General features: G+C 38.9%; 1 protein-coding gene across 8 annotated transcripts in view; it reads right to left on the minus strand.

Moving 5' to 3' along the window:
* IMMP2L (inner mitochondrial membrane peptidase subunit 2) overlaps positions 1–22925 on the minus strand; it is an 832928-nt gene that overhangs the window by 510808 nt on the left and 299195 nt on the right. The window contains exons 6-7 of one of the 8 annotated variants that reach the window (XM_043494990.1): positions 6784–6839; positions 5112–5938 (exon numbers count right to left, since the gene is read on the minus strand). The exons of the other annotated variants lie outside the window; for them this stretch is intronic. Coding sequence (XP_043350925.1) covers positions 5928–5938; positions 6784–6839 — 67 coding nt within the window. The 3' untranslated portion in view covers positions 5112–5927. Of the gene's footprint in view, positions 1–5111; positions 5939–6783; positions 6840–22925 lie in introns of those variants that run through there. 8 annotated transcript variants of the gene reach the window in all.

A 22925-nucleotide genomic window follows, 5' to 3' on the forward strand; every position in this document is an offset into this window, starting at 1 on the left:
CACCATCCAAGCTCATTTTTAGCTGGAGGTTGTTCTTTCACTTGCAATTCCTTCCTCTCCTCCCAACAGGGAGCATTACTTTTATTTTGAAATCTTGTCTTAAAACTTTCAAGCATAAGTTTAGGAGTGTCTTTCTTTAAGACTCTATCCTTTTTTGTAAGGCTCTACATTACAGTGCTACATAGAAATAAACTGTATTGTACAGTTACAAAATGGCCAGCTGGAATCAAAGCAAGACAGCTCCTAGCCTTACTCCCAATTCACCATATTTAATAATAGATACCTTATGAAAAACATGTTAAAATGTCCCCATTCTCAGGTTTGGCAGATCACAAATAGGAATGAATTTCAGAAATGGGTCCCTCCATCTCTGCCTCAAGCGTCCTGTTGTTTAACTCTAGGGACAGAAAGACAATCTTGGCTTAATTAATTACTAAAAAGTGGTGCTAGTGATAGAAGGAAAGAGTCATTATTTGTGAACCAACAGCTCATAATACAGCTGATAAGAAAATGCATTAAAATATAACTGTTCACTATAAATGCCTGTCTTGCCTAGTATTTTCTGATTTCAATACATATTCTACATAAAAAAAGGTAAATAGTTTAGCTATTTTATTCTAGGAACAGTTCAAATCTCAATAGTAAGTATATCATCAGAAAATCATTCAGAAAAGAGGTCCTTCGACTTCAAAATGCTTAGTTTTAATAGCTGATATCCAGTCAATCAAATAAGCATTTTGAAATTGACTCTTAAGATCACCAAGTAATGAGGGGCTTTTTGTATATAGAGAACAGAATAGTTCATTTAATGGAGTATGCTGCTTTGTACTATTGTTTAAATCAAGGTTTGCTAGTATCTGTACACAGGTGTGCACTAATTGCATCCAAGTGGCAATTAAACCAATTGCAAATTCTTAGAGAAACTCCTTCAATGTGATTCTTGCAAAATAATTATGTAGTTTCCATGTTAATTTAGAGGAAGGAAATAGAACAAAGATGCTCAACATTTTCAGAATACTAAGATCAAAGAGCATTTTCCATAAATCTAATGTATTATAACCAGAAAAACTAATCTGCATCTATTCTGAGGATATGCAAGTCTTCCCTTGGTTGTAATTCAATATTGTAAATTATGAGCAACATGAATACAATGGCAAAATGATGCTGATGATCTCTATCAGTATATTTCACACATAATATAATAACAGAATCAATAATCAGCTATACAGTACTCATGGATTTGTATCTTTGATTATTATATATGATAATCAAAATAGCTACTCTCTTCTCGTGAAAGGATATGTGTACTAATCATCTCTAGCAGCAAACTACCAATTTCAGGATAATATTGCTAGAAAAAAAGAAGAAATAGTTCTAGAGAAGTAATTTATATACTATAAACAAGAAGATTTGTTACAAATGAAAATGACTAGAAGCCTTCACTACTGTACAGAGCTCATTATTTTTGTATATATAAATTACCTATTTTTTCATATTTATATGGCATCTACTTCAGATATGTAAGAGTAACAGGTTTTTAATAATTGTTTTGTACTGTTCATTTTTTCTCTTCTGAGGAAAAAACTATTCAAAGGCAACAATATTTTCTGTGTTCTCTTTTACTTCTCTATTTAATAAACAACAAAGAATACCATTGGGCTGCCATGCTGTGCCTTAATTATCTAGCACAAAGATGGAAGTTGTACAGTCATACCCATTTAAACTTCACAATCCATACCAATATCACAAATCTTTATGAAAATAAATGTCTTAATCATGAGAGAACTGCAAAGCTATGGAAGAGGTTTTATATACTCATTATTATACTATACATAGTATACATATACTATAGGTTTTATGTACTCATTATTATATAATTAATAAAAGTTAAGAAATATTTGGGGGATATTTTCACTGAAATTTATGGGGATTTAGGCATGGATCAGCAATATTCTTCTTGTTTATTTTGGTGTAACTTTGGATATTCCCGAAACTTGCATGTTTTTCTCAGAGACAGATTGCATATAAAGATATGACAAATGTTCAAAAGTTCCTGTATCTGTAAAAGTAACTGAGTATAGATAATAAAAGGAAGCATTTCTGGAAGAGAGAATATTTTGAAGGCTAATCATATAATATGCATACAATGATTGGTAAGATGATAGCTTATTTTATTTGGTGAAAGTCAGTTACAGGTGCTTGAGTAACAATCAGTGACAGCTCAAAACTTTGATTTATCCTGGGTGTCCTTGAATTTAGGAGTTTTTTGGGACAAGGATCTGGGTCTTTTTATAGCTGAGGTGGTGTTAACTTGGACCCTAGACCTATAGGGCGAAATCCTGGCCCCATTGAAATCAATGGGAGTTTTGCCACTTCACAGACCTGTGAAATAAAGTTTCTACAATTTATGCCAGATGGCTGAAGGGTACACCCCTTTGATTGGCTGCTTTCCCCATTTGCCCACTTCCTGGGGAAGAGCAGCCACTTAGAATTGCTGCTGGAAATAGACAGAGCTTTCTCCCGCTCCCTCAGGAGGTAAAGATTCTCAAAGGAGGAGGGAAGGGATCAGCTCAGGCCTGCTCTGGCTCCCTCTTCCCCCTCCCCTCCTCTGAACAAAAAAAACAGCTCCTCTGCTCCACCCTCTTCCTCTGGGTAACACCTAGCCTGGGAAGGAAGAGAGGGTACCTTGCTGCAGCCCCCCAGGCCTGACGTGAAGAACCACAGGATCTGCAGAAGTAAGCTGGGGAGAAAAACTGATATGGGGCAAAATAGATGGAGGACAGGGGCAGGACAGACGTGGGGGCTAGGGAGGGAGAGCAGATGGGGACAGGCAGATGTAATAGCACTTTCATTTCTGTAGAAAATGATAGACTCCCACTTGTTTCTGACCACTTTAAACACTGCATTTAGCATGTGCATTGACTGTAGTGCAATGACTCACATGCTTAAAATTTACTTATGTGCTTCAATGCTGTCCTGGACTAGGGCCTTAACTGGTAAGTAAGACAGAACTCTAGTTTCAATAGTGAGCTTTAGACTGCCTGTTTTCCCAAGAAATGATTTAATAGATAAGCTACTAAACTGCATACCAGTAGGTAAGATTCCTTTGGTATTTGTATTTTATCAATTTTCTCCTTCTAATCTTTATAAACACTGAGGTATTTGTATATAAAGTTTCCTTAGTTCTTCAATGATATGTTATATTTTCATTAAACCAATATGAGTTCTCCAGTTATTCAAATCACTATTATTATGCCAAAGTAGTCTCTTAACTAATTCATAGCTTTCTCTTCCAGACTGCAAAAACTTGTAAAAACTTCCATTGTTTATAACGTGGTAGATGTCCCCACCAATCTCACAGAGACTATCTGTGTTCTGTGTTTGTGTCACCAGCACATGACATGTTAACAATGACAACCATCATTAATGCTTTCCTGATGGATTGTACTATCATTTGGGCCTCCCTTGAGGGGGACAAGGGCAAGCTGACAGATAAAAATCAGCAGCAATTGATTCCCAGCAGAAATCTTGGAAATTAGAGACATACATCTTACTTGTCTCTTCAGATATAGAAATTACACTCTGCTTTCTAAGTATGTAATGCAACAGAAAATACCCATGAAGAACTGATGGATCCATTGAATACTTTTAAAGTACCATAAAACTGCTGGTTTCAGAGTAGCAGCCATGTTAGTCTGTATTCGCAAAAAGAAAAGGAGTACTTGTGGCATCTTAGAGACTAACGAATTTATTTGAGCATAAGCTTTCGTGAGCTACATCGGATGAAGTGAGCTGTAGCTCACGAAAGCTTATGCTCAAATAAATTTGTTAGTCTCTAAGGTACCACAAGTACTCCTTTTCTTTTTTATAAAACTGCTATATCTTGGAAAATGAGAGCATGTTGCGTTATTGCTGCTTTCAAGCCAGCAGAACTACCCCAGAACTAGAATAGTTGGCTCACTGAAAGTGACCTCTCAATTAAACCTTGGAAGTTGAAAATATAAAGATGAAAATGTAAAGACACCTAATGTTAGATAAGCAGCACAGTCATGTCTATTGTCCGGCCATTGTGTTCACTTAGAGAGACTCTATTTGGCCTTTACATGGATGTACAGTGGGGACAGGGAAGCACAAAAAACCCACATAATGGCCAAGCAGAGTTGCACTCCCCTGTACATAGGAACTGCTACATCCATACCCTTCCTGTGCCTTAAAGGGAACAGGAGGAGGTAGAGCAGTGGTTATACCTCCCCACGCATAGACCAACAGCAAGGGCAGAGGATGTTAGCTGCACTTCATAAAGGAATGCAGAAGTAGGCATGCATCTCTATGAGAGAATATCTCCTGGTGCTGCCTGTCACCACGTTGGGGCTTTGTTTAAATGGCACAATTATGAGTTATATAACTCATTAATATCAAACAACTGCTGAAGACAGAATAGGTTGCAGACATTGAAACTGCAAAATGTGTAGCCCTGCCTATGCATTTGTTCTCTCTCTAAATCCAATAATCCAAGCCATTTATTTAGCTTTTCCCACCTAAACTACAGTAATCTAAGTGCAGAAGTTTAAAGCAATCAGTGTTTTTCTGGCATCAAATATCTCCCAAAGCAACTGTCCAGGCTGCTAAAATAAAAATTATGTCTCCCACCTATGAGAGAAGACCTGCCCTGCTTGTGGATGAAATGTAAAAGTAAAAAGAAAAGAGTCACCTCCTATACTTCAAAAATAAAAAAGCTAAAAGCAATACTAATGTAGATGGGAAATTGTTCTCTTCTTTTTTTGTCTTGACAAAAATGTTCTAATTTCATGGCATGCAATGTACAAAAGGGAAAGAAATACATTTATCAAAGAAAAGAAACAAATGCCTACATATTCATAAGATAAGAATTTGGCTGGAAACAGACTTCATAAGATGTTCATGTGAAAAAGCTTTCAACTCCCAAAAATCACTAGTCACACAGAGAAAAATCATGCCCCCTCTTGTAGGTGCAGAGGGCCTTTTTACAGCATAACTCATCCAGATGTGCACAAAGAAAATGTAGCACTGGGGGGGAATCAATCAAATTTGAGGAGGTCTCATAGAACATGCACCTTCCCTATATAGCATGATCCTTCAGTTCAGTTCAGAGGCAAATCTCTGTATTGTGCAGGAGGGCTTGAGGATCTGCTTCATCCAGCTTCTCTGGTGATTCCTCATCACCTACGAGAGTCAAGCAGGCTACTTCAGCCATTAGACACATATTCTCCCCTAAAGATCTCCACAGCCATGGCCAAATAATTTAGGCTGAAAGCTGGAGAGGAGCTTTTCACCAGAAAGAGATGAACCCTCAGGACCAAAACTATCAGTTGTAGAACCTCATTGAGGTTATTTACATTTCTCTAGGAATTAGTCTGGCTCATAATATTTCTTCCATGTGTATTGTACAGAATACTTGACTTTAAGAGACGCTTTTAAATATGAAGTGACCCCTAGGATACATCTCCCACACTAGTAGCTTACAGAGTGGTCCCTAAAAGAAACTATACATTGGTTGTCAGATTGGAACTTTAGACCAGAATAAGTATATTTGCAAGAGTTTCCACAGATATTTCAGAGTAAATTCATTGCTGGTGAAAGCAGGTATAATTCCACTGAAATCAAAGGAGTTGTACTCACTTATGCATACAGAGACTTATGTCCTTTACACAACTATTGGCAAGAGGAGAAAAATTGACTTTCAAAAGAATTAAAGCTTTACCTCACAAAACTAATATATATAGTTAGATCCATCCTGTAGAGTAGGAAACAGCCTTTTGCTTTTTCCTCTGACTAAAAAAAGAAAGAAGATACTTAATAAAAATAATGTTTAAAAGACTTCCCTAGAACATGGGAGTAGTACATGACTTGGTTCCATTTGTCTCCTGAGTTCAGCCACAGAAATCCTCTCAGCAGTCCACTGGAAATCAAATCACACAAAGAATAACAACATTAGGCTGTGATTTAAACTCACAAAGCCTGATAATTCAGAGTTAAGGCTGAAACTCCACCTTCTCCATCAAGTCCACTCACTGTTTGTTTCATTATTACCATCAAATCTTCTACTCCATATATTTCAACCAGTTTATAATTTTAGATTAATTGTACATTTTATTGGCCATTTATGTTCAGTTACCTAGCAGACCTATTTTAAAAATCATGTAAAATGTTATTTGCTGATATTTCTACTGCTCTTTAAATTAGTTATCTAGTAAGCAAAATTTTACCACTGGATTTGAATCACTTGCATAAAATATATTAATACTCAGTTTCAACTATAAATAATGCTTTCTATGCAAATTCTCTCTCATGACACAGAGCCAGCAGCTACCCCAGACTCTTAAAGGGATGAGACCCTTAGGAACACTATGACAGCCAAATACATACCCCATACACTGGAGATTAGTTGAACTTGGTAAAGAATGGGTGCTCTGATTGTGACACCAAGAGAAAGGGGGGCACAGTTCTTGCAAAAGGAAATTATATACAACCAGGAGCTATGGAGAAGCTTTGTAGCCTAATTGTCCCCAGAGTTTTAGCAGACTGATAGAAGGAGCTGTATAGAAAGGACTGCCACAACAGTAGGGAGACAACAAGGGTGGCCAGCTGACCAGTTTCAAAGTCTGGTGGCAAAGGGGACCTGATGGTGTCCAGTCAGGTCCACTGACTGGACAACCAAAGTACAGTTACTGCGGGCAGGGGAGGTAGGGAGGCATCAGGTCATCACCCGTGCAGGACCCCTACTCAGCTGGTACCACTTCCTACCTGTGTTGGGCAGCTGCAACTCCCAGCTCTGGCTTTGCAGGTGAGTCCCTCCTGACCCAGATAGATTGGGAAAGGGGAAAAGCAGTGAGTGATGTGGGGAGAGGGAAGAGGAGCAAATTGGGGAGGGGCCTTGGGAAAAGAGGCAAGGCAGGGAAGAGGTGGGGGCAGGGCCTTGGGGGAAGAGGCATTGTGGGAGAGGGTCTGGCACTCCTCCTGGAGTGTCTGGTTTTTAAATATTACAAAGCTGATAACCCAAAGGGGCCCTCAATAATATGACACAGACCATGGACTGATTTGGCCTTGAAACTCACAGATACCTAATTGCCTCTAATTAAGGAAAGGGCACCCTGTGGAGCTGTTTCCTCTACTACTTTCCAGGACTACTTCCAGGGACCAAGCTAGGAACCATTATGTTTTATCTTGACGTGTAACTGGTTAACTCACTGTACCTATGGTATTTACAATCTCTGTCTTAACCTGGCATCCTTAGAAAAATATCCCTTCACTTTAGTCAAGCGTCTGAGTGATTACTGGAACTCACCAGAGCTAGCGCCTACAAGGGCTAGCAGCTGAACTGCCTTAAGCACTTACCTGCAAGTCATGGCTCAACCCATGTGCCATGGGTACCTTAAGGGTTTAGTATACCACAGCTCTGTACAGCCATAATAATTACAGCTTCTCAAAGAGTATAGTTAGGTTCTAAGCACTTTTGAAAGCTCAGTCACTATATTTAGGAGGCTAAATGGGAGCAGAGCTCTTTTGTAAATCTGGCCCCCATTGTGGGTATTGAACAATTCTGAAAATCTGAGCCCATATTTGTACTGTATTATAGAACACAGGATCACTGCATGTAAGAAAATTACCTACACGACATAAAAGTGCCAGTATAATTGAGTATTACGTTCATAGCACAGGAATGACTTTACAACACTAAATACATCTTTAAATACTGTTAATGTCAATTCAAGCTCATTCCCTTACAAATATTCATTTGAGATACCAACAAAATTATTGCTGCCAATCCTTCAATTTTTTAAAAATCAACTGCATTCAGACATAAAGATGTCTATTCTTACACTTCCTACAACATTATGTTGTTATAAAGTCACAGAGCTTTGCTCTCCAGTTTTTTTAAAAAAACCCTTAGAATTTTATTGACTTTTCATAATAATTACATCCATACACACACTGAAGAAAATTGCATACTGAAAGATGACATTCATTACGTTTATCATCATATTAACACCTGATCTATTAGAGTCTATAAAAGAAGAAAGAAAATCAAGGAGGGAGAGAAGACAAAGGATTTTTTTAAAATCAATCAGTTTATTGCTGTTCACCACTAATTCCTAACACACACAGACTGCATAAGCATGTATGCTAAGCAAGAGAAAAGGTGGCCATCCCAGATGACCTTTACTCACTATACAACATATTATTGTCACAAGTTGCAAAGCCTGTAATGATGATTCTATATACTATTGCATAAATTTATAACAGGATAATTTTTCATACAATTTGAAAATGAGACATTCTCAGGAAACATATATATTTAATTAATGTAAGTATAGGCATTTCTCTGATGCTCATCATCACAGAAGACTCTGATACACAGTATTTGCATGCAGATGTATTGTACATACAAAAGTCAAGAGGGAAGTAAGATATCTGGCAGTGGTAATGGTACATAGCAACTGTAAAATTTGCACTGAACAAATCAGTTTTCACATTTGTTCATGTACCTCATTTAAACCCTAAAGATTGTAAAATTAAAATAAATACAGTATTCTACAAGCAAGAGTTGCCTTTAGAAATAATTGTCAGAAATGTGTCAGGATACTGGTTCCATATTTTGTAATAAAAAAAATCACAGTTAGCTTATGATGAGGTGTCCATCCCAAACAGGACTGAAAGGGGTTAAGATGGCCAGGTGGGCCAATTAACTCCACAAGTTGCATCTGGAGAGGAGCCAGGGAGCAGGGAATTAACTGGAAGCAGGCTCAACTGGGCAGGAACTGGTAGGACCTATATAAGCCAGGAAGCTGGCAACAGAAGAGGCTACAGTCACTCCCTGGAAGAAGGGAGGTGCATTTGGGGCTAAAGGGTAGTCCACAGTTACTCCCTGAGTGGTGTGAGTTGGGAGGCTGTGAACCCAGGAAGGTAGGAAAAGGTTCAGGGGGAATACAGAAAGGTAGGACAGTGCAGGCCTTGATTGCTGACTGGAGGACCCCTGAGCTGGAAACCTGGAGCAGAAGGTGAGCCTGGGTTCCCCTACCAGCCACTGGGGGTGAGGCACAGGCCAGCAGAGCAAAGCAGACTGCCTGGGAAAATTTGTCCTGGAAAGACTTCATTACACCACCCCTAGAAGAGGAACACATATGGTGACTGGCTGGAGGACCAAGTCACAAAGAGGAGGCTGCTGTTCCTGGAATGAGAGAGGTCTGCAGGATGAGAGGATGATGGGATAAACGCTACCAGAGTAGGGTGCAATGCCTGGCCAGATCTAATTCTCAGCATAGTCAGGAGGAGGCACCACTAGCGGTGAGTACATCCTGTTACATAGCTAAATAGCTGCATATCCTCTGTAAGATCCTACCTTTCCTGTCCATCCATACAGCTAAATCTCTTGTCCAGGCCTTATCTCACATCTTGACTACTAAAACATCCTTCTCTCTGACCTTTTTACCTATTCAAAATACTTAAGCAATGAGCCAGAAAATGGTATTTGCATGAACTATCTTATATATATGCCATCCCTCCACTGGCTCCCTCTCTACCAGTGCATCAAACACAAACTACTTGTCTTCACTTTTAAAACGCTTTTACAACCTGTCCACAAACCACACAACTTCTTTTATACAGTACACTTTCACTCCACAAATGATGCCAGTCTCGATTGCCCATTTTAAATTTTTTCCAATAGCACTTTCTCCCATGCTGCACCTTAGGCATAGGAAGGAGCACCCCATACATATCCACAAAACCGCCTCATTGTCATCCTTCAAATCGGTACTTAAAACTCTTCTCTTTCGTGATGTCTACAAAAAACAAGAAATGATTAGTCAGCTGTTTTGCTTTAAATATAATGCTATAGTTATTTAAAATCTTTTTTAGTTTTGAAATTTAAGATGCTAATAATCTGCTTTTATACAAATATTTGACAATTATGAAGAAATAAAGGTCACTCCAATGCTACTAACTATTGTAATGCTAGCAGTCCAGGTGCCACTTCATGCCAAGGTCCCCATGTAACACTCGATACAGAGGTATATCATTGGAATTAGTGTAGCTCATTTGTGCGTTAATATCGATTAAAATAATTAGTAGAAGTATAAGCAAGTGTTTAGTATTTAGACTATTGAATGATTGTAAGTTGCTACATGCATTAATCTTACTTGTACTATTTGTGTGCCATATTATAATATTTGAGTGATTGTTTGTGAGCCTCTGAGACTCTTCTACAGAAATTGTTACACAGCTCCTTACTGAGGAGACCGATTGATACCAGATGGGCTAGGGTTGAATCTTACAACTGGAAACTCCCTACATCTGGATTGAGAAACCATCAGCAAAAAGGACTAAAGACTCTTATTATTATTCTACGCTCCTCTTTGAAGATGAATCATTCAAGTGGACTCCTCCTATTAGCTGAGTTTGCAGCTCAGAGCACATGGCAGAAGGGGGATAAAACCCCAAACCAAAAGAACTAAGGATCTCTATTGTGCTTGGATTATGGGAGGCAAGGAGTTTCTAGGCATAAGCAAGAGATCCCCAGCTGCTTAGCCTGGGTTAGCGCTACAGGAGAAATAGAGCTTGCTAATCATAGGTTTCAAAAAGTAATATAGGCTTCTAATACTGTAACTGATTCATGTGTCTGCTTGCTTGCTTTAACCTTGCAAATAACTCGCTAATTTCCTTTTCCTATATAATAAATCTTCATATAGTTTAGTATAATATTGGCTACAAGTGCTATCTTTGGTGTGAGACCTACAGCACAATTGACCTGAGGTAAGTGACTGGTCCTTTGGGATTAGAAGTAACATGAATATTGCTGTGATTCTTAGTGTAAGGGGCCAGCTATCACAGAGATATGCTCATCTGAGTGGCAAGACAGACTGAAGTACCCAGAGGGACTGTCTATGACTCCATGTTAAGGCTCTTAAAGTGCCTGCAGACTTTGCATTTGGTGAAGATGGTTGGTAAAATCTAAGTTTAGAACTCGCAACCAATTTGGGGTTTGTGACCTTGTTTTTAACAGTCTGCCCTGGGGTTGGGACTCGTGCTCTTGCATTGTTGTTGGGAGCTTCATAATTATTATAACCTTCACTCCCTATGTGCCTTTAAGCTAAAAAAGTGAAGCACGATTATAAAAATTAACGTATGTATTGCTTCTTTCCATAGGAAAGAGGAAAAGGAAATTTTCCACTAGGTTTTCCTCATAGATTTACCTCCAATTGTTTCATCGTGGCAGTGGGATTTGTTCCTTCCTCTCACAGAAAAGGTTATGAATCCTGCCCCCAAAGCATCCAGGTATCTGGAGACCCCATGGCTGCTCTTCAGCAGTGCCATGTTTCCTGACAGTGCAGTTCCAATGGAGGCATGCTGCCAGAGCCTGCATTGCAAACCACAGCCGCCAGGCCCCTTATTTAAAAACAAGGATCCCTAGTGCAGAGTGGGAATTGTAAGCTAGGGTCAGAAAGCAGTGTTTCTCCAAATGGTATCATCTATTCGCATAGATGCTGGGAATAAGCATTTATACAAAGAGATATCAGGCTAAGGACCTAGTGAAAAACCAGGACATAGGTGCACTGTAAATCATACCTTTTAAATATTCCTGCGTTGTATCACTTTAGCTGCCATATACCATATGAGAGAGATCTTGCTATGTACTAGTTTTATAATTGCTAGAAAAGGCAAGTTTATAAATATTCAGAGCAAAAATGGTCCCAGTCCTACAAAGCTACACTGGGCAGTAAGGTCCTCTTATCCTCCCTGTAACCACACGAGACCTGTGTACATTGAAGCAGATGAACTAGGAAAATTACCTGTAGCCAAAATTTTTTTCCAGTGAAATTCAGACAAACGTTTTATGCCCCCATCCAAAATAGTATAAAACCTGTACTTAAGGACTTAATAGTGCAAAAGCATTTTACACATTCGAAGCAGTGTAAGAGCATCAGCTAATCCAAATATTTATTAAATCCAAACTTCTTTCAGTTAGGTTAAGTATTATCCACATTTTACTGGTGGGGAAAGTGAGGTAAAATATGACTTTCCCAAGAAGCCTGATAGTAGAATTTGACAAATAATAGATTGTTTGGTTCACTGGCAATTCCAAAAAAAAAAAAAAAAATCAAAAATGGGTAATTCCTAGCAAAGTAAAGTAAAAAAAAATGTTGAGTTGGATTGAAGCAATGTTTCCTTTTGACTCAATATTTTTTGTTTTGATTTCAGGCATTTTTACAAAAGCAAAAGACTAGAATCACAAAGCAGATGGGGAATGGGTGATTAGGGTACTCTCCTGAGACATGGGAGATAGGGGTTCAATTGCCCCGACTCTGCCTGATGTGGAGAAGGGATTTGAACTTGGATCTCCCATGTTGCAGGAAAGAAGGCAGTGGGATGTTTTCGTGTAGATCTTTCTTAAGTCTCTCCTGTTGAAGCTGTTCCATTGCATATAAAAATTAGTCATTGGAACTCAGACTTGAACTTGAGTCTCCTACATTTCAGGAGAGTTCTGGAACTATCAGGCTGTAGAGTGATTCTCGTTCTCTTTCCTTGGACCCATGACTATTCACTGTTGTTCACAGTGGCACTTCAGTCATTCATGAAGACAATGGATAGTCATTAAGCCAGGGAAAGAGACTGAGAATGATCACTTCCTCCCCCAGCATTTTGTGAATCTATTCCTTTGCTTTTGTAAAAATGTCCAAAATCAAAACATCTAGGTCTGTGCTTATTCCCCCTGATCATTCTACCATACCAACACATAGAAAAGTTTGACCAAAACCTCCCATTGTATACTCAAATACATTCATGGCTCATGCAGCTAACAAAATCCAGTAGTCTTCTGCCTTGTTCTAGATGCTTGTTACCCACATCTCTAGGACTGGGGTGTGGGGAGGAGCGTCATGACCATTAATGGGAGCTGTAAGCACCACAGACTAGGTGGAGAAAATATAAATGTCCAAATGTTTGTCAGTTTCTTTTTAATCCAGAGAATGAGTAATTCTTATTACACATAATAATACTTAAGATGAAGTAATGTCTGCAGTGTGTAATTCTGATTGGAAAAAGTCTCCTCTCAAAGACATATATACTTTTTAAAGAATGACAGGTACACCAGTATTGTTTTAAGAGCTGTCTTGTAGACTTTTCATCATAACAAAATGTTCTCTATTTAATGCAAGGCATCTTTCTAAAGTACTTGTTAATATCCAGTTAAGTATGTGTGTAGGCTTATACACTAGATAATGCATTACAGAAGCTTGCCTTAAAACTGCATTCTGGCCGCTGTGTTTTCCATACAAATACAATGTCATACTATGCCAGAATGAAAGGCTCTTTACTAGTTCTGCTTAAGAACCCTGACTGGAACCCATCATTATTTCAAAAGTCTATTCTTCTTGGAAGGGTAATTCAATAACTTGACATTTTATGTGGGTTTGCAATTTAAGTCAGACATGTAATCAAAAATGTTTTTAAGATTTTTTTCTTCTAATAGGAAAAAGCTGTTTTATTAAAAAGTTAGATGTTTTTGGCATGACCACTGAAAAAACTGAAACATAAATTGCAGAGGTAAGAGACAAATTCACACCTGTTGCCTGTCATGCTTCAAACTCCTAGGCATGAACTTTAGTCAAGCAAAAATGAGTGGGGGAAAAAAATGATTTTGTTCTGACATGATAATTACAAAGAAGCGCCTGGTCCTTGGACCCCTGCTCTTTTAACTTTGCACTCTGCCTCTGAACAATCTCCTTTATCAGATAGTTTCAACCACAATCTCTCTTTGCTGATGTCTCACATATCTATCTGTCTTCCCCACATCCTGCCCTGCTACCTATCTACTATCCCATTCTGTATCACAACCTATGACTCTAACACCACTTCTTGGATGTCTCTTGTCATCTTAAACTGAATGCCCCAAAATGAACTTATTAAAATTATTAACCTTCCAAACCCTCTCAGCTTCTCCATTTTTCTGATACTATCTACACTCGCATCCATATGTTGGTGGGGTTTTTTTTAAACTTCTTCCTCTTCTTTGCTCCATATTCACCTACATCCAAATCCTACTACTTCCTCCGCCACGGTATCTCTAGGATCTGTCCTGTTCTAAGCACTCTTATTCTCCTCATTATTTTCCATCTCAGTCATTGGCACATCCTCCTCTCTGGCATTCTTGCCACCCACAATGACCTACTCCCACCATTCCAGACATGTTCTTGCTGAAGTCACTTTCCTTACTACTTTTTTGATTGTAGTGGGTTTTGAATCTCTCCATTTACTCTCGCCTTTGTATTTCATGAATGTCAAGCTTATCACAGCTTTCAGTCCTCCATAAGTCTGCCCTTGGTCTATTTTCCATTGCCCAATTTCCTGCTGATCCTCTGCCTATGCCAGTCGTCTTGGATTCTTGCATATATATCTCAGAGCCTTCTTTCAGAGCTCCTGGTATGCAAGGAACACACTTCCTGAGCTCCACCACCAAGTCACTACTTTCCTTCCATTTAAGTCCATCTCAAGACCCACTTTTTTCCACTCTGCCAACAGGGAATCTAGCTGATTTGTATAGATAAGTAGGTGTGTGTGTGTACGTACACACACACACACACACACACACACACACACACAAATACATATTTAATTTATTTATACATTTATGTAGCCTGGAAGAGTTGGCTAGGTGGGTTGTATTATGCATGGAACCAGGGGTAGCTGTTAGGGCAAAAGTACAGAGTAACACAGTGACAGTGCAACATGATGTTGTTCTTGCTCAGAGGAAGTGCATTCACAAGGTAGTGTGAAAACATGTGCACACATGGTCCTTTACAGGCTTGCTAGAGAATTTCAGTGCTATTGGTAATACCAAAATGTATGGTTACTTGACCTACAGAAACTAAGTATGTATTTGTGTGGACAACATCTCTTGTTTGAACAGCAGCATCTGCTAGGGCCACACCTGCACCCTGGGAACCCTTGCAACCATTATAGCTGAAAATTATAAGTTGGGGGGGGTTTGGCCTCAACTGCCTCTGAGTTTGCCAAGTGTCCTAACACTGCCAACTGTCCTAACAGCGAGGGCAGAGAGCGGGCCATGGAATATGTGTGGTCAACACATCTTGAAAAACTATGATTACTGTATGGTAAGTAACAATACTTTCTTATTTGAGTGATAGCAAGCACTATCCTGTTCTTGGAGATAGGTAAGAGACATCCTACTGGAATATCGACTGGAGGACCACTCTGCCAAAGCTTGCATCTGACCTAGAGGCAAGTGTACCAAGGCATAGAGAGTGGTAAACATGTGGACTGAACTCCACACTGATCTACAAAGCACAGTTGAAAGTATAGTTCAAAGAGGAGTCCCATAAACTTGAGTCAAATTGGATTTATTGTGTTCAGATGGCTCTATATTCAAAAGAATATCGCAGGTACATATTCCATCCAAAACACACTTCGTTAGTCTCCTTGAGGATATCCGCTGTCCTCTTATCCATTCGGCAAATGCCACAAATAGTCTTGGTGAGGTTCTAATTTATCTGGACCTAGTCAAGTAAAAAGACAACAACTTAACCACATCTAAGGTGTGAAGTTTGGGTTCAGCCATTGAAGAATGACGTTTAGGAAAGAAGACCAGGAAATGAAGAGATTGTTTTGGATTTTTATATTACTTAGGGTTTGGTCTTAAAGTAACCTTGTCCTCGTAGAAAATAGTATAGGGAGGATCTGCCATAAGGGCCTGGATTTCCCCTATTCTCCTGGCTGATGGTATGGTCACTGATGTTTTGGTCTTCATTAAAAGTTGATTGACAATGGAGAAGTCTGGTCTGATGCATGACATAAGTACACTCCAGCACGCATCCCAGAAGCTTCAGAGCGGTTTTCACTTGCATTACTGGTTGTGCGTGAAGCTGCCATACGATGTCTGTCATTGTTGGGAATCTTTGTTGCAGTTATGCCTTTGCTAACCTAGCAACCAGACACTGCTCCTATTAATTTGATGCTTTGTGTCTCAGCCAGTGTGGATTTGTCTTTGTTAACCTGGAGGCTGGGGTGGATGTATCCTCCTGATTCAATGGCTGCCCTATACTAAACTCTAGTGTAAGTGTGATATTTAAAAAAAACAAAACAAAAATAAATACCAAGAGAGCGTGGAACAATGAGTGCTTGGGAGGCAGGCTGAGGGGCCCAGGCCAGGGCACAATCTAAGTGCAGGACCTGCTATGCATGCTGGCCCCAGGGCTGGTCCTTGTTACTTACAGCAGTGAAAGAGACCATGCCCAGGATACAGAGTGGGAGGCAGCTCCACTCAGACTCAGATCGAGACCCATCTGCTCAATGTGGGGAAAGGTTTCACCATGATCCCAGCACCCTGTCTGCACTTTCCTGCTGCCTGGAGACTGGGGTGGGTGGGCTAGCCAAACCTGAATTAATGGTGTTGGGATCTGGCCTGTGGAATTGCAGCCTCGCTCAGTTTTGACCTAGCCACCCCCCATCGTAATTGAGGCTGTTGGTGGCAGTGGTGGTGTTACGCCTAGGAGCTGGGCCATCACTCACATCTTTCACAGAATGTAGCACCTTATCTGGTTCATGATTAAAGAAGTTGTCTCCCTGAAGTGTCAATTCCTCTATGGTCAGGGATGCCCAACATTTGCAGCCAGAAGGACCATCTCATTGTCACCGCTATTGCCATGGTCCTAGCTGACATGTCCAGTGCCTTCAGGAGAACAGTTCTAGCACTGAGCTGCCCTTTGGATCTTAGCTCCTCCTGATATCCATTAGGGAGTTTGTCTACTAATGAGGAGAGTTGATCTCATAACAGAAAGTTGTACTTTGCCAAGAGCACCTGATAGGTGGTGACTCTGAGTTAAAGATCCTGAGGAATACACTTTCCATCTGAAAAGGTCCAGTTTCTTAGGATCCACAGGGAACTTCTATCTAAACTTGTTTTCACTTTTAAACTAATGGGTCTACTACCTACCTACCAAACTAACTACTAGGAATTAGAATAACAAAGCCAAAAAAACTCTTGCTGGTTAAGAGGTGTAGACACCGCAGAGTTCCATCTCTCAGCAAGAGGCGGTAGGAAGGAATTGAGAGACCAGTGAGGCAGCCCTGGTCCTTAAATCCTTGGCTACAGTGGTCACACTACTATTAAAAAGAATCCAATCTCATAAGCATCTGGCACATGCACACTGAAAATGGAATCTGTATGGACAATCAATTGAAGACCACCACCATATTTTAATGCAAACAAAGTTGATGTACTGTGTTTGTGACAGTCACATTGTTTTATGTTGGAAACAGTTCCGCATCGTTTCAACAACTTCACACTGCTATCCTGCCTTTTATATTTGGCACCTACATATAGCCTATCAATTTGATTCATATTAATGGTTCAATTATGTTAAATTCTCCTCTGCAGTAAACACATCTGATATTGTCAAGACAATTAAAAACCCACACTGAAGTCTCTGCAGCAGTACACTGTACATAAACATCACATTATTTATCTGATCAGATTTACTGGTATGTCTCAGAGAGACAAACAGAGAAGCTGTGCTTTGTTAGTTTTCCAAGTGCTCTCTATGAAATGCTTAAAGAGAGCACACACTATGAATCAGCTAACTCAGCTGTAAGAAAAGCCACTCTCCTATTGTTTTATTATTTTACATTTTAATTAGGCATTATCACTCCTCCACTTCCTTGTAAAAAAAAAAAAAAAAAATTTTTGGAAGATGCCAAAAAGCAATAAAATGTAAACTAATTTGAACACCACATGCATCTAGCACATCCCAGATTTGCTACTCATATATACACAGTACAAACTTGCTTTTTTGTGGGAATTATTAGCTAAATGATTGCAAGTGTTCTCTTTTACCTTGTGATACTATTTTATGCTCAGCTAAATTAAATGTGTACTTTCCCCTATGAAAGGTTATATCAGCAAACCACAAAATATAATTTAGCATGATTATCTCTTTGCAAAAATAGCTCAGATTAGAAGTACTGTATTTTGGAAGGTAACTTGCCCAACCAACACAAGTTTAAAGGTAGCTGGCTTAGAAGTGTAAGTATTTACATTGTCGCTCTCACTACCACACAACCACAGGATGAAAATAAGATATTATTTAGCAGTCCTAAAGATCTCTGGGCGCGTGTGTGTGTGTGTGTGTGTGTGTGTGTGTGTGTGTGTGTGTGTGTGAGAGAGAGAGAGAGTTTTAACAAGCATTTTTACACACCCAAATAAACAAGTGCAAACATTTAGAATGGAAAATGTAAAGGCAGCAGGATTTCCAGTACCTCGTAAAGACATGCTGTTAAATTTCAAAGTGGCCTAATGCTGAATGTGAAATATGGTTACCAGCTGACCTGACTGTGGAAAATGCCCTTAACCAATCTATGAAATGGCTTTCCTTTCCAGATAATGAGGATTATGCACTAACGGGGCTGTGCATCATGGAGCTGAATAAGAAAAAGTTGGGATAAACAATAAAAAAAAGCCTAGAAAACAGAGATTCTTTTATTATAACCTTTGCTGAATATGCTTTAGGGAAATAGAGATAACAATATGGCAGAACAAGGACAAGTGTATGTTGTTCAATGATCATTCAATTGAGCAATAACTCAGTTCCTTTTAGATGCTGTGAGTTTAATCTACAGCTGAAGTACAACAGCAAGGAGAGAAATCCAATCTCCTCCAAGATTATTTATAACAAAGTGCATCTAAATGAGGTCCAATTTGTTTGTGGAATTGCAGTAATTCCATTTCAACTAAACCATAACTGAATCTACCTTTCATAGGACTAGTTCAGGGTATAAAATAAAATAAGAGGGAAAACAGATACAACGCTCCATTTATACACCAGAGGCTCAGTTAGAGGAAAGATTGGATAAAGCAATCCTTTGGAAGTAAAGAAATATCTGATGTATTGGAAATAGAAATTCTTCAAACCTCATCTACCATATTCGTTTTACATTAGTCATGCTTCATTTAGTGAACCTATCATATTACAAAATATCCCTTGTTGTCTTAAAACCCTAATTTTCCTTCACTATATTATAGTTGTCAATTTTATTCTACAACACAGAGTTTTCTAGTTTAATCAGACAACCAAAATTAGTCCATAATTTACATAAACTGTAAGAGAAACATACCTCTATTCAATTAAAAGAAAAGAAGGCTTTCCTGTTTTCTAAGAAGACAGAAAATTAAATTTTCAATTTTAAACCTGTATTTTTAAACTCCAAACATTCCTGGATTTATGCTTGTGAATAGTCTCACTATTCATGTGCATAAAGTTAAGACAAAAGTCATTGCAGGATCCAGGTCAAAATCTTTTACTTACTATAGCTATCTGTTTTTCCCTCAAATACTCTGCTTAGCCTGTTATGTACATTCATTTTCTTCTAATTAACTATTCTGTCCTTAAGTTTACTTCATCTTAATTGCATTTTTATTTTTCAAAACTAGCAAAATATAGTATTGGTTTATCTTAGCATTTAAAAAAACAATCCATCCATCCATTTTACCAGAATAGATCAGAGCACAATCCAGTCTGATAGCCTATCTTGGATAGTGGCAAGAATCAGATATTTTAGAGGACAGTACCAGTATAACTGCATCAGAACCAGAGTTTTCATTGGCATACCTGTGTCAGTAAAAAGAAATCATACCCCTGACCAACATTCCTATGCTGGCAAAACTTTTACCGATAGATCAGACCTAACACCATTCCATCTTTTCAGGTACCCTTAGATGTGAATCAGGACCTGAATACAGAATTATATTGTTTGCTGATCTTTCCTGTTACATAGAAATAGTAGGGAATTAGGAAATCTCTCAGATATTTCTGTTGTGAATAAGAATTGGGCCATGTGAGCTAATTACAGAGATGATGGCTAATGAAGCCTATCCAAGGTCACTTCTCCACTAATGATGTTAACTGGGCCACAAGAGGAGGTCCCAGGGGAGACTACCACAAAGAGAAGAGAGTGTCACGGTTACTTTCCCTTGCATTGGGAATTGGAGATCATATTAAGCAAATGCTGCCTCCCAACAGCTCTGGTCCAGCCTCAAATGGACTATTGCGGGGGTTAGGGGAGTGGGAAGCCAACTATGACTGTTCCTATGGACAATGGGTAGAAGTGATTATGCAGTGGAGCCTCCATAACCACCAAAGCATGCAATGAAGGCTGCCCCATAGTTATTGTGAGTTAGGAGAAAAGAACACCTCTGAAGATTTGTTTCTTAACCCTGGCAGGCTACTTGGTGGGTAGACAAAAGGGGGAGAACAGATTTTATTCTTTTTCTGCTACTTTGTCTAGTAAGCTGAATTAGAATTAACTGAGCATTTGTTTTATTGGTTAAGCTATGGCAATTTTTATTAAAGCTTAAATTTGTCATCTCAGTTTTAAATTTCTGAGTGGGAACAAACTTGGACACAGTTTGGGATCTTTTTGCCAATTCTAGATCAAAACATGATGGATATTTAAAAATAAAATTCTGCTGGCAGCATGTGCTTAAACTGTACTAGTTCCATTTGGCAATTTGGAAAATATAAACCACTAAGGCAATTCAGTTTGACAAACAGCTGGTGAGCATATGTAGCATTGCTTCATGTTTTTTTTTAGTCATGATGCTATTGACAACATCATAATTAAATTACAATGCCATTACAATGCAAGATTGCAATAGCAAAATAACTTCAAAATACAGTAACTCTAAAGAACCTTTTCACAGTGATAGCAAAATAATTCCAATGCCTGCCCATAGAAACCCAGTTTAAAACACAGTTATGATCTGAGATTACAATAGTAAAGCAATTTCAGTGCCGGTCCATATAGATTCTGTTATGATTATACCATTACAATGTTGGATTGCACTGGAAAAATGATTTCTATACAAGCCAAGGTAGTCCCCATTACAGTGATGCCTTTACAGTACAACATGAGATTACTTTGGCAAAACAATTTCAGTATAAGCCTGAAAACTATCAGGAAAGCAAAAAACAAGCTAAATATACAACCATGGGGGGCGGGGAGAGTAAATTTGGTTCCAAAAATACCAAAGAGGAAGACTCTTCTGCCATTCTTTTGCCCAGTTTACACTGCAGATCTAACATGTCAGAAGATCTGGTTACAGCACAATTCTCTTTTGTAGCACAGAATGGTCTTAACAGTGTTTTGTAACTTGCTATCATGAGCAAGACATAAGCTTGGCTACAAGACACCTGTCAACACTTCAACTATATATATATATATACACATACATACACACACATAGAAAGGTTTCTAAGTGTACAGTATCCTAGCTCCCTGATCCTTAAGTCGTCTGCAGGGCTGGATTTACACTTTACACGTCCCTAGGCACAGCATCTTGCCTACACAGTTTTAGAGAAGTAAGGCACCCTAGACATGTGGTTACTGCGCCTAACTGGAAATCTAGCTCCGGAAGTCTAATGGAATTGCCCATCTGGTCTAGCATCGAGTATGCCTGGGTCTCAGTTTCCCTTCAGTGGTTAGGTAGTTCATGTTGTTTAGCCCTCTAAACCACAACATTCTCCCATTCAATCTGAGGTAATGAAAATTCCAAACAAGAAAACAGTTGTTTGATATTCCTCAAGCTAAACAGTCCAAGATGTGCCTTAGACTTCTCCCTTTTACAGGGGAGTGAAGGGGTTTCCTGCCATCCTCTCTTGGACCCCTGAACCTGCACTCCTAAATAAGAGAAGTTGCACATACTAGCCTAAAACCACATAAGATCTCTCATTCCAATCCATTTTCTTCTCCTGCTTTCACCATACCCCTAAATCATAAATTATCCCTCAGTGCAGCGCTCACAAGCAGTCTTTTACTCCACTGAACTATTTACTTCAAGCCCAGGTTCCTTCTTTCCCTCCTAGGCCTTTTTCAAAAGGACATTCGCACCAAATCTTGTCTTTTCTTTGATCTCCCATGATTGGGCAAAGAGCTTTCCTTCTATAATTCTATCCCAACCCCCAGCAAGCTTCATTTCCAGCCTGTAGTCACAGAGGCCTGTTTCTGCTCCAATTTAAGTTAATGGCAAAAATCTAGGGTTGTCAATTTTGGTTGGATGTATCCTTGGAGATTTCATCACATGACAATCTTAAATTAAAGTTTAATCTTTGATTCCTGTAGACTCCTGGACAATCCTGGAGGGTTGGCGACCCTACAAAAACCACTCTGGCTTTAATGGTGCATGATCATGCCTACAGGCCCTAGACTGCAAGTCGCAGAATTCTGTTAGTTCTTGAATAAATAAGGATCCCCATTAAAAGGGTAAATACAACCTATTACAAAGTCCAAAGGAAATTCCCAGGCATAAACATTAAGTAACAATTAGGGCTGAAAGCACCTATCACAAACTCTAGCATTAAAGCCTTACAAGAATGTAGAGCTTTGTTTTAAAAAAAAAAAAAAAAAAGGGCAGCAGCATTGTCTCAGATTTTCAGCTGTTCACAGTACAGTAATAGAGAAGATTTAAAGTAATTTGCATGGCTGTTGTGAATATTCTTGCTTTTGAATTTTTATTTTTGAAGGTTAAATTTAAATTATAATCTCGTGTCTTTTTTTTAAACAAAAGAACAAGCCTCATTGTGCAGTTGGTAATAGTCAAGTAAATGACAGGTATTTTCAACCTTAAATACAGTGAAACAAAGTTTTGTATCTTGGCATTTCAAAATATGTGATGGAATCTCTTTATTCTGTTCTCTTTAGTTTCTTACACAATACCCATCACCGTGAGACCCAAATGCCTGCTCAGATGAAATGTTCTGCAGCTAAATATTAGACATAATACTGATGAATAAGTCTGTCACTGGACCTTTGAGATAAACTGTTTCTAATGTCTTTGCAGGTTACATTAATTATGACATTTAACTATATGCTATAAGGTT

This window comes from Dermochelys coriacea, chromosome 1 (assembly GCF_009764565.3).
Source record: "Dermochelys coriacea isolate rDerCor1 chromosome 1, rDerCor1.pri.v4, whole genome shotgun sequence".
Classification (NCBI taxonomy): domain Eukaryota; kingdom Metazoa; phylum Chordata; order Testudines; family Dermochelyidae; genus Dermochelys; species Dermochelys coriacea.